We start from the raw sequence: 13,199 nt of genomic DNA on the forward strand, positions 1-13,199 counted from the left end.
TTTTGGTTTATCATTATTTCCATCAATATGAAAACTATGGGACTCTATGAGTTGCGGAAAGAGACTAAAAGATGGATTGACAGTGTTGGAGATAAAGATAGAAACATCTCTCAATGGATATACGAAAAATCTATGGCGAAAGCAAGAAAAAAAAATGTAATGAAAAATTCTGGAAAAGACAAGGCGACGGAAAAAACAGCATTCGGCCAAAATGGAATGAGGATAAAAAGAAACGTAGCAGCAGAAAAGTTTCATGTCCCAAATATTATTCTTCAATCAGCTCGACGATTTTATATAATGCTGCATTAAGGTCGTAAAGAAAGCAAGAGGAAAAAAAGCTGCAGTGCAAAAGAAAACTCGACAAATGAAGGAAAACAAGAAGCAAAAAATCGAATACCAACAACAAAAACAGAAAGCATAAATCCACCGATTGACTTGATTTTTGAACATTTCATGAATGCGATTCGCTTGATTTTCTTTTATTTGTTTTATCTCTCGAGCACGTACACCACAAACTACAACCATAGTTGTAAAAATCTATCGGCCAAATGTCTCGAGGCATCGTCGAATGCACGAATTATTGGCTTTTTTTTTCTTCAGAGAAATAAGGTTTTTTATCGTTTCCTATGCGGCAATTTTTCAAAAAGCTGCAAATGCGATTCTCCTCATCAATTTCAAATCCAATTACGTCAAAACAAATTTTTGTTCGCTTGAAACTCGGCATGAAACATTCTTTTACTTCTCAAAAACAGTTGTCACTACAAAACGTGTGTGTTACATATAGCTATAAGTAAGCGAAAATATTTTCTGTAAGAGAATAAAGAGTCTCATTGGTTTTATTGTAATAACTTTGGCGATTATACAAATGTTAAACATTTCTACAATTTACAAGTATATTATTTAATTGTATCATTCGTTTTGAATAAAAAAAAATATTTTACAGCATTTTTTCATTCATTTTGAAATGAAATGAGACATTTTCAATTTTGGACAGTATAAAAACACGTAGCAATGAATGAAAGCATTACGTCTTAAAAAAGTGATCGATTTTGTTGGAAATTACCAAAATTCGTTTTCATTCAAAATGGTTTTGTTGGTGCTTTTTTCAGCATTTCTCATTCATTATTTCGTGAGTAACTTTTCTATGTATTGGACAAAAAAGTTCAAAAATGATGACATGGTTACATCTTTTCTTCTAACATCCAGGCATCACAATGTGAAGGTGTTCTCACGCCTCAAGGTAATTCGTGAACATTATTCAATGAGAACAAGAACTGGATCAAAAAGCATCACGAAGCGTTCATGTTGCTCAATAAATAATTTTTTATACTTAAAAATTATTTTTTTTTCTTTTTTATCTGTATTGCAGATCAACAGCTTTTTGTCTCTGCTGGAAATGATTTTACCAGATTTTTATTTAGTCATAAATGTAAATCTTTCTTTTTTTAGGTAATGCACCTGCAATTGCCCAACTTATTAGCATGGGAGCAAATCTAAGTGCTCAATATAATCACGGAATGAATCACATTGGGCGGCCGAAGATGGTAATGCATTTCTCAGCGAAATTAATACTATTTTAAAGACAATATTTATTTAGGTCATTTTGAAGCTGCCAAGGTCCTTATTATAAACGGTCAATGCCAAAGACTTCTAACTTCAAATTGCCTTTAGTTTATGCTAACAGATAAGAGCCAAAAATATACCGTTGGCATAGACAAAAGGCTGGTGTCTTATTCAACTCCAGGCAATTCTGAAGATTGGGCCAGAAGTATTGGCATCAAATATGCCTACACGATTGAACTACGTGACAGAGGTCGTTACGGATTTCTATTGCCTGCTAGTTATATTCAAGCAGCAGCCAAAGAAGCACAGGCATTTGTTTCAGCTGTATCCCGTGCCGTATTTGACGACCAAAACATAACCAAAAAAGGCTCCAAATCGAAAGCTGAATGAGTAAACTCAAGAGTTGATTTTGAATTTGAAATAAAACACTCGGCTCTTACTGATTGATAGTTTTGAGGCTTTTTTAATCTATCTATAGACAAAAAGAGTTTACAATATAAATAAATTGGTATAAAAAATAAACTAATTCAATGGAATCGGTTTTGACAATTGTTTTTTTTTTAGTTTTGTTATTTACAAAAGAACAAATTTAAAACCACTGGCGACTTGTGCGCCAAGTTATACATAGTTGCGAGTTGTTTAGCCAAAGTTTTCGAAATGATGAATAAAATACGGTAACTTTCGGCCTTTGTTAACCTCATCACAGGCAGACATGATGCTCTTTGTTAGTGGTCGTGGTCCACATGAAAACACGCCAATTTTTGATACCTGTAAAAATACAATAAAATGTCGTAAATTTGAAATGACATTAAATTAGAATTTTCAATTAATCAAAACTGTATACTTACATATGAATGTTTTCGTTGGACGAATTTCAAGAAGCTCGACATATCCGGTCGTCCAAAATGATTAACAGCCTTCAGTCCTGTAAACATGGACGTTTTCGACAAGCGTTGAAAATGATTCTCACAAATGTACAACATTGTTGTGCGTAAATCAAATTTATGGAAAAACTGCGTAATGAAAATGTGTATTTCCAAAACATTGGTCACATCTTTCTTCTCCACGTCGCGCAATACATCAATGAACCACTCGAAATGCTTGTGTGACGGGCAAATCCATAAAAAGTAGACTTTTTTACATGCAACACCTGAATATCGATTTGTACTTGTTCCAAATACCAAATCATTGAGTATCGAAGCGTACGGCGTAACGCCAATGCCACCGCCAACCATGACAGCCACTTCAAATTTATACCAATCTTGATTTCCTCCACCAAATGGACCCTCAATACGAATTTTCGGCTGTTCTTCGGGATTGTAGTTGCATGGATCGAAATAATTTCGTAATTTCCATGTCCATGGCCCTTGTGCTTTGATGTGACAACTCAAGAAGTTTTCATGCGGTGCCGATGTCAGTGTGAAACTGTGCATTTCTTGTGTTCTGAATGCGGTGCACGATAATCGCACCCATTGGCCAGAGAGATATTTCAAATTTGGTGGACGGTAAAACTTTATTTTGATTACATCGGATGGCAGTAGTTCGGTTTGAATTACATCCAGTGCCATGTATTTGGTTCGCAAAGAAACGGCTTTGTCCAGTGAATAAATTATCGCCGGACCAATGAAATACATCCAAAAACGCGGTGGACCCGTCAAACGAGCCAGACCATGAATCATACACAATATGTAGAGGAACACGTATAACGAATGAATATTCCAAAAGAATTTGTACGCTTTCTTGCGAATTATCGGATGCGCAAATATGAATATTAAACACATTATTACGAACAAAAGCACTCCTGTCACACCTGGTAAATTGAACAAGAATAGAAATAATTCGAATTTTTTAAAATATAATACACACTATTCTTGAATAGTCAGTTTTTGTTCAATTGAAATCTTTAAAGAAAGGTAATTTCGTAAGCTTCTGATCAAAATTCATAATAAAAAAAAGTCCAACCAACACCAAAAACTCACCTGTTATAGTTTGAAATAGCCAAAATGAAATATCCGGTTTGTAATCCGATGTAAAATGTACCTCACGTGTTAAACATCGTAAATTCTCAATCGATTGTGTTGAAACATGGTAAAAGTTAACTAAATGTCCAACCGTATGTACCAGTGAAAAGAATAATGCTGTACATGCGACAATTTTATGAAATTGAACATGAGAATCGAGCGGTATAAACTGTTGAATCGGAAATTCTTTCAATTTAGTGAGAAAATTTCGTGACATTGTCAATAGTAATAACGAATAGCAAAATGACAATGATGCAGCCGACCCCCTGGTGATGGCAATGCCAACGCCCATGATGTGCCGCAAATCGGTATGCTCGGACATAAATGAATAGTGAATGAAACGTTCAACAAATAACGAAATCGTAACGATATAAAATACAATTAAATAGAAGATATTTTGGCGATTCTCTTCGACAAATGTTGTGTATGCATCCCAACGCAACAGTAACCAATGACGGTATGTTTCTACGCTTGGTTCAATGTGGAACGATGTCATTCGTGCGACATTTGTTGATGTATCGAGGAAATTCTGTTTGGCACCTTTGCAATCAAGACCAATCGCAACAAAGTCTCCTTTATATTCTTTCATCATTAACTTGAAATCCTGATAGGTTAAATGATTTTTATGCTCCAAGCCAACATCTTGGAACATACCGTCAATCACTTGTTTAACTTGATCATCTTTTATGCTGGCCGTTCGGGCTATCTCGACAAGTGACCGCATCATTTCGCTTAGTTCTTCTTTATCAATGACCCCGTTCCGATCATTGTCACACATATCAAAAATGATACGCAATTTATCTTCAGTTTTGCCGCGCGAAAATAGTACGACCGTTTCCAGGAACTCTTGGAAGGAAATACGTCCGTCTTGATCTTTGTCCACGATATTGAACATTCTACGTACAAACATGTCGTCACCCTTCATACCAAGAGCTGACGCAAATTCGCCTTTCGACAAACTCGTTCGCATCACCGTCATCACCTCATAATCATTTGAGCCATTCGAATAGCGACGACGTTCACCAGGACTGAAAATAAAAGGAGGCACAAAAATTAGATTCGATTAAATTGATTTCGAAAGCGATTCCATAATTAAAATCGGCATTTATTTGTACCGTAATCCAAAGGTCAATGCATATGCTTCACGGAAGAAATATTCCAATCGCTTTTGGCGACGTTCTTTTGTTTCCGCATTTGGCAACATAATCTCTGAGTTGATTTCCGTTATTTGCATTTCTTTTTTGTGTAGCGACAAAAAATCTTCCAATTTTTTTAGGAACTTTTTTTGCGATGAAACCGATTCAAATTCCAGCACCAAATCATGATCGTTTTGTTGACGTAATAGCACATACGAGTGCTTTCGCGTACTGTTCTCCTGCAAAGAAAAAACAATCATTATTATTAGATTGTCTTTTCAGTACACAAAAAAATGTTGATATCTATTCGAATAATTACCGCAGTTCTTTCCACGGTGATGCCATCGACACTTTTCAAATCAAATGATCTCAACTTTTGTCCTTTTCGATCGACGGTGTGAATAGTGGTTTCGGGTCCAAATTTAACAGTGACCAATCTCTTACAGTTTGCATGCAACCATTCACGTGCCAACATTTTATCGATTGAAGCCTTGCCGTGTGCCGATCTATAGAAGCCGATGGGAAAAAAGATTTAAAATCATTGAATTTCGGATTGGACATTTAAATGTCATGTGTGTCAAATACCTGAGTGCTTCTTGTTTGACTTTGAGTTTTCGGCGTTTACCATTTTGATACTTTACAACACCGTAAGCAGCCAAGATGCAAAGAATTGGAACAAATGCCAAAAATACACACGAAAAAGTGAAACCAATTTCGGAACCATCAAAGTAATCATGACCACCGAGATTATTGCACGGCTCAAGTGACGATGCATTCAATTGAAATGGCTGTGGACACGGATCATTTTCTTTAAACATGAATAGGTCTTTTTGAACTTCGCCCGGATGAATTGACGTACTGTTTACGATTATGTCTACGAATATATATGTCAATATTAGTGTAATTTTCTATGCATGATTAACTTTTGTTTATTACCCCAAAGTGTGATTTTTCGAATTTCGATAATATCTTCTTTCGTGAATATCCTGAAATATTGCAAGTTTTTATTAATTTTTCGTTTTTTTTTTCAAATAAATTTTTCAATAAAATGAATTTATTCGATTTGATGTTGAAAAACTCACCCATTTTGTTCATTTTCAAACCAAAATCGATCAGCATCACGCAATCGTAGAAATTGATCCATAATTACGCGTTCAAATAATTCACCTGGTTTTCCATCAGATTCCAGCATTCCACCGACGTATGCATCAATATTATCTAACCGATTATCGTAGGCGGCAGCCAAAGATCTCTCTAGACCCGGACTTTCATCGAACAATTTCGGTGCAATGTCATGCCAACTAGTTTTTGCCGGTAAACCAAATGACAAACGTGCCGAATTGTAGTCGGGTAGGCCATTGTCACGGCCACGCATTATATTCAGCGAACCTAAATCACGACGCGAAAATTCCATCGGGCCAAACAATTTATCACGAACATCTGTACAGAGTAGTGAATCTTCTCGTTCGCAAATCTGCGATGACATTCCCATTAGAATGTCTTCAACTTTTATTTCGGTTAGAACATCCTGAAAAAAAGAAAATATTTTTAAAAATTGTCGTGACATTCGAATTGGCTTAATCGAGATAATGTAAAAAAAAATTAGGAAATGAAAAGTCACTCACATTCGAGTTCCACCAAGTCGAACACAACCGCAAAGCCGGATAGCCGGCTGAGGTAAGATGATAATTGCATTCAGAATCTCTCATATAAATGCCAGGCGGAATGAGTGTATGACCAAATCGAAATGCGGCCGCTTGAAACATATGACTGATGCCCGGATGCATATCAGGATTGTAGCCTTCATACGGTGGTACTTTTGTTTGTAAAAGAGCCGGCAAATATTCGTACAAAAGAATATTTTGCATTGAAGCAACAACAATTCGTCGTGCTCGTTGAAAAATATCTTCATCACTCCATGACGGATGTTGGATTTTGATTCGTTGTGCAATTACATTGTGCCATCGCAAAAACACAATCGCAAACGATAGCAATGCCGGATTTTGATTTGTTCTTGGATCGCCAAGCACTGAAAAGATACATGTAAATTCAGTGTTTTTTAATTCAATTTAGCTTTAAACAGAGAGAGAGAAAGAGAAAACAAGAATATAACCACTTACAAAACAATTGTTGAGCATCATTCATTCGCATTTGGTGTGGGATGGGATTATTGAATAAAGGTACCCGCATTGTATTCCGAACAGGCATTGTGCCGCCTTTTTCAGTGAGCAATGTCCCATTGACAAATGAGCGCATTGCATTCAACCATGTTTCAGATGTGCTATACACAAAACTACCATCTATCCATGACGTAACCTGATTCAATTGTTCACGCGGTTGATTCGGACTTTGTCCCGTCTCACGATCATAGGCGGCACGATGGAATGGAATATATTTGTCACCTTTACATTCAGTATCATAAGCTTCATCACATTTTTCAATATCAATTTTAAACACTTCAATCGGACATCCGGATTCGGATGCCATCACAATTTCATTGGTGACAACTTGACCAAAGAATGCAAACAAAGCGGTTCGATTGGTCTTCGATGCAAGACCATCGGAACCGCGCATAAACAATTGACTGAGATATCTTGGTGACGGTCGATCATTTCCATTCATCATATACACACCGTCCGAATAAGATGCCGGTGCTTTTCGTACCAAATGACTGTCTGTAAATGATGAAAACTCATTAAATTAATTAAGCTTTTCGATCAATTAAAATGAATTGATTTCACGTCTGTTTGTTTGTTCATTAAAGAAATGGCACAGTTTAATTTTCGGGTAGAAAAAAGCAAAAACTCCATAAAAAGATTCAGAGTGTAAAAAAGTGTTATTATGAACTTTACAAATTAACTAGCGTAACCGCAAGAGAGAAAAAAAGTATTCGCTAAACTCTTAATCAATTTCAAAATCTATCGAAACGGACTTCGCATAACTTAAAAGCCCGTCAGTCTCATTAAATGAGGCAATTAATTAAGATCAAGATTACTTTTTTACTATCTGTGTCTGTCTCCGGACGACACGACTCTGTATTGCAGCAGGTGAGAGGAGTATAGTGCGTGAACTAAACATCAAATAAATTCCAAAATAAACATTCAAATCAATCACGTATTTATTTAAATGCAAGAATGCAGCAGCCGCAGCTGCAGCTCATGCGAATTGTCAGCAGTTAGGATTTCACGCGTTTGCCAAGTGTGTGTGTGTATGAGAAAGAAAATCGTGACAGTTGAAATCGAGAGATCGACAAGTAACATGAATGAAAAAAATGACGTGATTTCAATTCGTGATTATTAAATCAAATCGGATACATTCCGACCACACGATGTTGTGTATATGTTGAAAGTGTCCTTGTCTCAAACAATTTCCAATTAAACAAATACCAATCTCGCTATTTTTTAATTCGAAACAAATAGTCGTGATAATATTGAAACGTTTTTAATTGTTGTGAAGTGTCTATACAAACCCACTGAACCCCAATTTGGATGCGCCAAGTTATTAAACCATCCATCGTAACGCTGTTTCTCCGTTTGACTTAGAATTTCATCTATAAAACCAATAAAATTCACGATTAAAGACGTTTTTTTCTTCTTCGTTTAATGCATTTTTGCGTAATGATAATGTGTTGAGAACTTTTGCACTCGGTGACGGGATAGTTTGATCAAAGGCGAGCAATTTCAATGAACACAAGAAAAAAAGAGTCTTTATAATGATTCAATGCAAAGCATATTGAAAATGCTGACCTTAATTGCAGCACAAAATGCAGTGCTCATTGACAATCTCATTTAGAATTGTTGCTTTTTTTCGTCGATCTCGATTCATTTTTCTTCTGAATTTATTATTATTATTAATCGATAAAACTAAAAAGAATTGCGACAAGCGCACTAATCGAGATGCATGGACGCATTTAAATCAATTTAAATTACAATAATAAAATGAAAAGAGATCGCGTCAAAACGTTGAACGATATTTACTACGCATACACGCGTGTGTTTTTTTCTTCTTTTTGTTCTGTTGCAAACACAATAAATTAATCCCCCGACACTACTAATTAAAATGACCGTTCGGAGCAAATACACACGATTAAATTATTGCATCGAAAATCATATTTGCAAACACAAAAGGCGAAATAAATAAATGAATGTTCACTGATTCTAAGTACACTGCTAATTTGTGTTGATTCATTTCTCTCTCTCTTCATTTTCGTTGTTTAGCAGTTTTCGTGCGAACAGCAGCATCACCGAAAATATGTCTACAAATTACAAAAGAAGATAGATAGAGAGGGAGATACTGTGCTGCACGAGCATGACCGCAAAATTTCGAGTCGCTGTTTGAAGTAGCAATTAATTGTAAAGTACCGTTTTTGCTCATACATTTTTCGTGCAACTCAAAATGGCAAACCGAGATAGCGGGCACATTGAAAACGTGCAAAACATTCCATTGTCTTTCCATGCTTTAGAAAAAAAAATATTCTCCTTATAAATTTCAATGTCGCGCTGGTCGGTTTTCCAATCACCTGTTTTGGCAACGCAACTCTTTTTCTTCAATTATTTTTAATGATTTTGAAAGTGAACGATTTAATTTATTGCTTTGCTTGATATTTGTCTGGACGTTTTTTTTAGCATTTTTCTCTACTATTTTTGGCTTTGATTTTTGTTTGTCTCACTTTATTTACTCTTTTATTGTGTTTCTTCTATATTTTTTTCGCTATTTTTTGTCATTTGGAAAGGTCGATCACATCAAAGATTTGTATTCACCGTCAAAAGACTACAACTCACACAAATTTATGCACGAAAACATTTATTCACACAAATGACTGTGTTGAAAATAACAACAATAAAATAAAATGTTGATTTTTACCACCAAATGTTAAATGAGAGAGCTGTAGCACGATCAAAAGCACCTTCACAATAAAATACGAAAGATTTAATGAGCGTTTGGTTACATCGGTGAATCGCAGCATTTCTTCGGTCGATGCATGTGCATACGATAACCAAACAGCATTTACTTCTACGAGATTGAATAAAAAGAATCGACGATATCGTTACAATTGTCGAATGACATCAGGGCTGCAAAAAAAAAGAGAAGAAGAACATTCAATTTTACACCAAAAATCAAACAAATTTTAATGTTCGACAAAAAACGAACAATTTTGGCGTAATTAAGTTTTTGTGTGTTTCTTTGCTGTAATTGTTATTATGAATACATGCATTACACTTCGCATAGAAAATCTTTAGCAATGATGATTTTTTCACTGTGGTGTACGTATATCTAGAAAAAAAGTTCACGGATGTTTGAAATTTACGTAAACAACGTTGTGGTTAAGTAGGCGAACAAGAATTCATGCAAAAAAAAACACAACAACACACACACAATGTCCGTTTGGCATCGGCCATTCTTCAATAAAATCTTTTCATTTAATTTCACTGACACTTGAACTGAACAGACGAGCCAAAGATGTCTTTTAATCGATGATGTCTTAAAAATGTCTGCAATTGATTACACAAACGAAAAATACTTTCGATATTTTTTTCTTCTTCTTCACGTCGAATTGAATCGAAAGAAAAAGTGAACGTGTTGCTTGAACATTACCTGTGCGCGCGATCGTTTCGAGGCAATCGTTGAGACTGTGAAACAAAACGTGTTGGTGGTCACATAAAAGACAAGCAATTTTTATATTTCGTGTTTTCAACAGAGAGTAGACGATGAAGAGAAAAAAAAACTACGATGAAGCATTGGGATACCCGCACACAATACACTAACGCAAGAGACACAAAAATTAACTTAAGCAAAACTATTCACACTCTCTTGCTACCGTCATCATCGTTTCGATACGATCTCACGAGAAACAATTCAAACTGTTCACTACACACGCAAAGCTAACGATATTAAGCTAGATACTACGGTCTCATGCACACACACACACACATCTACATCTACGAACGCAATTTTTATGTTGACTGTTACTCTTTCTTGGCTGCTTTTATGTTAATGTTTGTATGTTCGAATAACTTCTTTTGCTGTTGACTTCTTTGCATTGCTACGCAATCGACATAGTAATTACAATTGTAATGGTGTGGATATGCGACCAGCGTAGTCTGTACACAAACGAAAGCAATCAAATGAAAACATTGACATACATTTTTTACCGTTCATCATCAATCATCGATGCAATCGGACGGACTTGAGTATTTAATTTTGGAATTCAAGTGGCGGCATCGAGTGCTTGAATGAATGCTTTCTCTTTAAATAAAGAATGTTAAGAATATTCTAATTTGTTAAAAATAAAAGGAGAGATAAGGTATTCGGCTCTCTTTTTTATGTTGAGAACAAGTGAACATCAGTAAAGAAATAAATGTAAGCGCAGCGTAATAAATATTTTTACAAATTTATTCGCCTCTTAATTCTCCTCCATTCATTTTTAGCATGCACAGTATGTATGTGTAGGTGTGGGTTTCTTTTCGAACCTTCAATTACAGGCGATTTGTGTGTTTTGTATGTTTTTTTATAGATCGGCTCATTCATTGCGTTTGTTGTGGCTGTTGTTTTTTTTAAATTTCTTAAATTGATGTGTCCATCTTCGCTGAATTCAACATGTTTGGCAGCCTCTTCGATTAGCGTTTAAACTGTGCCATTTTTATTTGGTATAGAATTAATTCTTTTTCCTCTTTCATATTTAGCCAAAAGCACTTGAATTGTTCTCTAATTCATTACTACTCATTGGTAAAATTTGATAAAACAATTTCTTTACTGATTTCGGTTTACTTTAAATTAGAAGATCTTTGAGTGGACCCTCGTATGCTGATTTGATTGCATTGCCTCGTAAATCTTTGAAATTTTGGCATCTGAAGAACTGTATTGTGTTTGGGTCGACGTTCTTTTTTTGTCCAACGGCATTCTTGCAAACTGTTGAACTATTAGAGTGGCAAATCAAGTACTTTTGATTGTCTTATGATGGTTACCTTTTTGAAAATAGAAGACCGGTACTGATATTGCAAACAGTTTCACTTTTATTGTGGGTCCGTAAAAACCGGTTGGTAATTTTATAGACATATTTCAATATATAAGCATTCGGACAAAAAAAAATCAGATGCACTGATTCATCGTTTCAATTCATTGTTCTTCAAAATTTAAAGTTTCAAATGTATACAAAATGACGAATTGTTATATGATTTTATGGTCAATGTCTGATTTCTGATGAACCTCAACAAAGACAAAGAGATAGGAAAAGAGAATTGCGTGAAGGTCATTTGACATCAGCAGAAGATTCAAATGAATCACAAAATCTTTTGCATACATTACCGATAAGCGCTCTGATGAAATTTGGACAATTTGTCCTCATCATTGACGTCAGTCAGATTGCGTGAATAATATAAGCGACGAACGGTTAAAATAAAACCAACGAAGAAACTAAAACGGAGAGAGAGAAACAGAGTTTACTATAAGGTTCTTTACCTCAATACATGACAATGAATGCGTTTAATGTCATGACATTTGGAAAGTGTTCACATACGGTGCTCTCGCTCGCTCGCCTTTCTCATGTGTCATTGCTGATTTTACATTATTATTCATACAGTCTACACTTCTTCGCCTGTCATTCGTATTTAGTGTGTGTGAATATTTGTTTTGAGCAGAATCACTTTTTTTTTATTCATTCCGTTTGGAAAAACAACAAAACCACAAAGAAAGAAACGTTGGTTTTATTTATTTGTTTATTTCTTTTTATTTGTTTCGGTTTCATCATATAATGGTACCGTTACTATAACTGAGCACATATATAAAACCAGAAACAATGTGCACAAGTAAGTTAGTTGTGAATCAACCGAATATCGCATCTTATGTGTAAAACAAAATCAATTCATTTTTGTACGCCAAAAAAAATATCCGTCGTATGTGTGTGTGTTGTGTACGCGCAAATTAATGAGTGCATCATTGCTTAGTCTGTCCACACATCAATGCATCAATTTAATTTTCATTAAATAACCGATCGAAAACCATTTCAAGGAGATTTTCGATTGATTTGATCGAGTTTGCAAGACGAAAGTCTCACGCTTAAGTGTATGCATATATTAATCATTCATCCATTGTGACGTATTGTTGTATTCGAATTGAAACAAACAAACAAGCCGAAAAAAGAACGAATAATTCACTTCGTTTTTGTATTTATGTATAAATTAATTGAATGGATTAGTGTGCTGACGATGTCAACTGAAGTGTGTAATGCGGATAACAATAGTATGGCCAATTACCATGCAAACATGAACAATATTCATGCGAATGTCAATACGAAGCGGCACACAAAGTACTTTCAACGTTGTCTGGATGTATTGCCACCACGTCTGGCATCGCATGATTCAACAAGGTAATTTTAAATAGAATCAATAAAAGTGTAAGACAAAAAACAAATTCAAAAAAAAAGAGAACATTAAATACAGGGTGGGGCATATAATAGGCTCACTCTTAGGGGGTGGGAATT

The 13,199-nt window shown here is 35.2% G+C and overlaps 3 protein-coding genes across 6 annotated transcripts in view; 2 read left to right on the plus strand and 1 right to left on the minus strand.

Moving 5' to 3' along the window:
• Window positions 1-997: 997 nt before the first annotated feature.
• On the plus strand, window positions 998-2,112 carry LOC116343936 (carboxypeptidase O-like). Of its 3 annotated transcripts, none has more exons than XR_004201363.1 (4): window positions 998-1,129; window positions 1,207-1,240; window positions 1,370-1,544; window positions 1,598-2,112. XR_004201363.1 is itself a non-coding variant. In XM_031772266.1 (4 exons), the coding sequence occupies exons 1-4, from the start codon at window positions 1,016-1,018 to the stop codon at window positions 1,628-1,630; spliced, it is 276 nt and encodes a 91-aa protein (XP_031628126.1). In that variant the 5' UTR covers window positions 998-1,015; the 3' UTR covers window positions 1,631-2,112. The 3 variants fall into 3 exon arrangements, 2 of the variants coding, with proteins under 2 accessions (XP_031628126.1, XP_031628125.1); XM_031772266.1 differs by having other exon boundaries at window positions 1,450-1,544; XM_031772265.1 differs by having other exon boundaries at window positions 1,450-1,544; window positions 1,672-2,112.
• LOC116343935 (dual oxidase) lies at window positions 2,000-10,417 on the minus strand. The gene is made up of 13 exons (XM_031772264.1): window positions 10,316-10,417; window positions 9,584-9,792; window positions 8,190-8,270; window positions 6,841-7,395; window positions 6,346-6,749; window positions 5,803-6,248; window positions 5,657-5,706; window positions 5,306-5,594; window positions 5,040-5,226; window positions 4,700-4,959; window positions 3,543-4,612; window positions 2,412-3,373; window positions 2,000-2,331 (listed from the first exon to the last, which is right to left on the minus strand). Exons 2-13 carry the CDS (start codon window positions 9,684-9,686, stop codon window positions 2,203-2,205), a joined length of 4,536 nt encoding a protein of 1,511 aa, XP_031628124.1. The 5' UTR covers window positions 9,687-9,792; window positions 10,316-10,417; the 3' UTR covers window positions 2,000-2,202.
• Window positions 10,418-12,334: 1,917 nt separating this feature from the next.
• Window positions 12,335-13,199, plus strand: part of LOC116344054 (geranylgeranyl transferase type-1 subunit beta) — a 7,386-nt gene continuing 6,521 nt past the window's right edge. The window contains exons 1-2 of one of the 2 annotated variants that reach the window (XM_031772431.1): window positions 12,336-12,525; window positions 12,915-13,085. In XM_031772431.1, coding sequence (XP_031628291.1) covers window positions 12,925-13,085 — 161 coding nt within the window. In that variant the 5' untranslated portion in view covers window positions 12,336-12,525; window positions 12,915-12,924. Of the gene's footprint in view, window positions 13,086-13,199 lie in introns of both variants that reach the window. The other variant, XM_031772429.1, reaches the window with a different exon arrangement.

This window comes from Contarinia nasturtii, unplaced genomic scaffold, assembly GCF_009176525.2.
Source record: "Contarinia nasturtii isolate CC-2019 unplaced genomic scaffold, AAFC_CNas_1.1 Cnas_scaffold_1037, whole genome shotgun sequence".
Classification (NCBI taxonomy): Eukaryota; Metazoa; Arthropoda; class Insecta; order Diptera; family Cecidomyiidae; genus Contarinia; species Contarinia nasturtii.

Bases quoted from the DNA above. Each gene is read 5' to 3' on its own strand.
- LOC116343935 (XM_031772264.1), bottom strand. From the start codon at position 9,686: ATGCTGCGATTCACCGATGTAACCAAACGCTCATTAAATCTTTCGTAT. The intron at 5,707-5,802 runs GTGAGTTTTTCA...GCAATATTTCAG, and splicing joins TTTGAAAATGAACAAAATGG to GATATTCACGAAAGAAGATA. The intron at 4,613-4,699 runs GTACAAATAAAT...TTTTATTTTCAG, and splicing joins GCATTGACCTTTGGATTACG to TCCTGGTGAACGTCGTCGCT.
- LOC116343936 (XM_031772265.1), top strand. From the start codon at position 1,016: ATGAAAGCATTACGTCTTAAAAAAGTGATCGATTTTGTTGGAAATTAC. The intron at 1,130-1,206 runs GTGAGTAACTTT...TCTAACATCCAG, and splicing joins CATTTCTCATTCATTATTTC to GCATCACAATGTGAAGGTGT. The intron at 1,241-1,449 runs GTAATTCGTGAA...TTCTTTTTTTAG, and splicing joins AGGTGTTCTCACGCCTCAAG to GTAATGCACCTGCAATTGCC.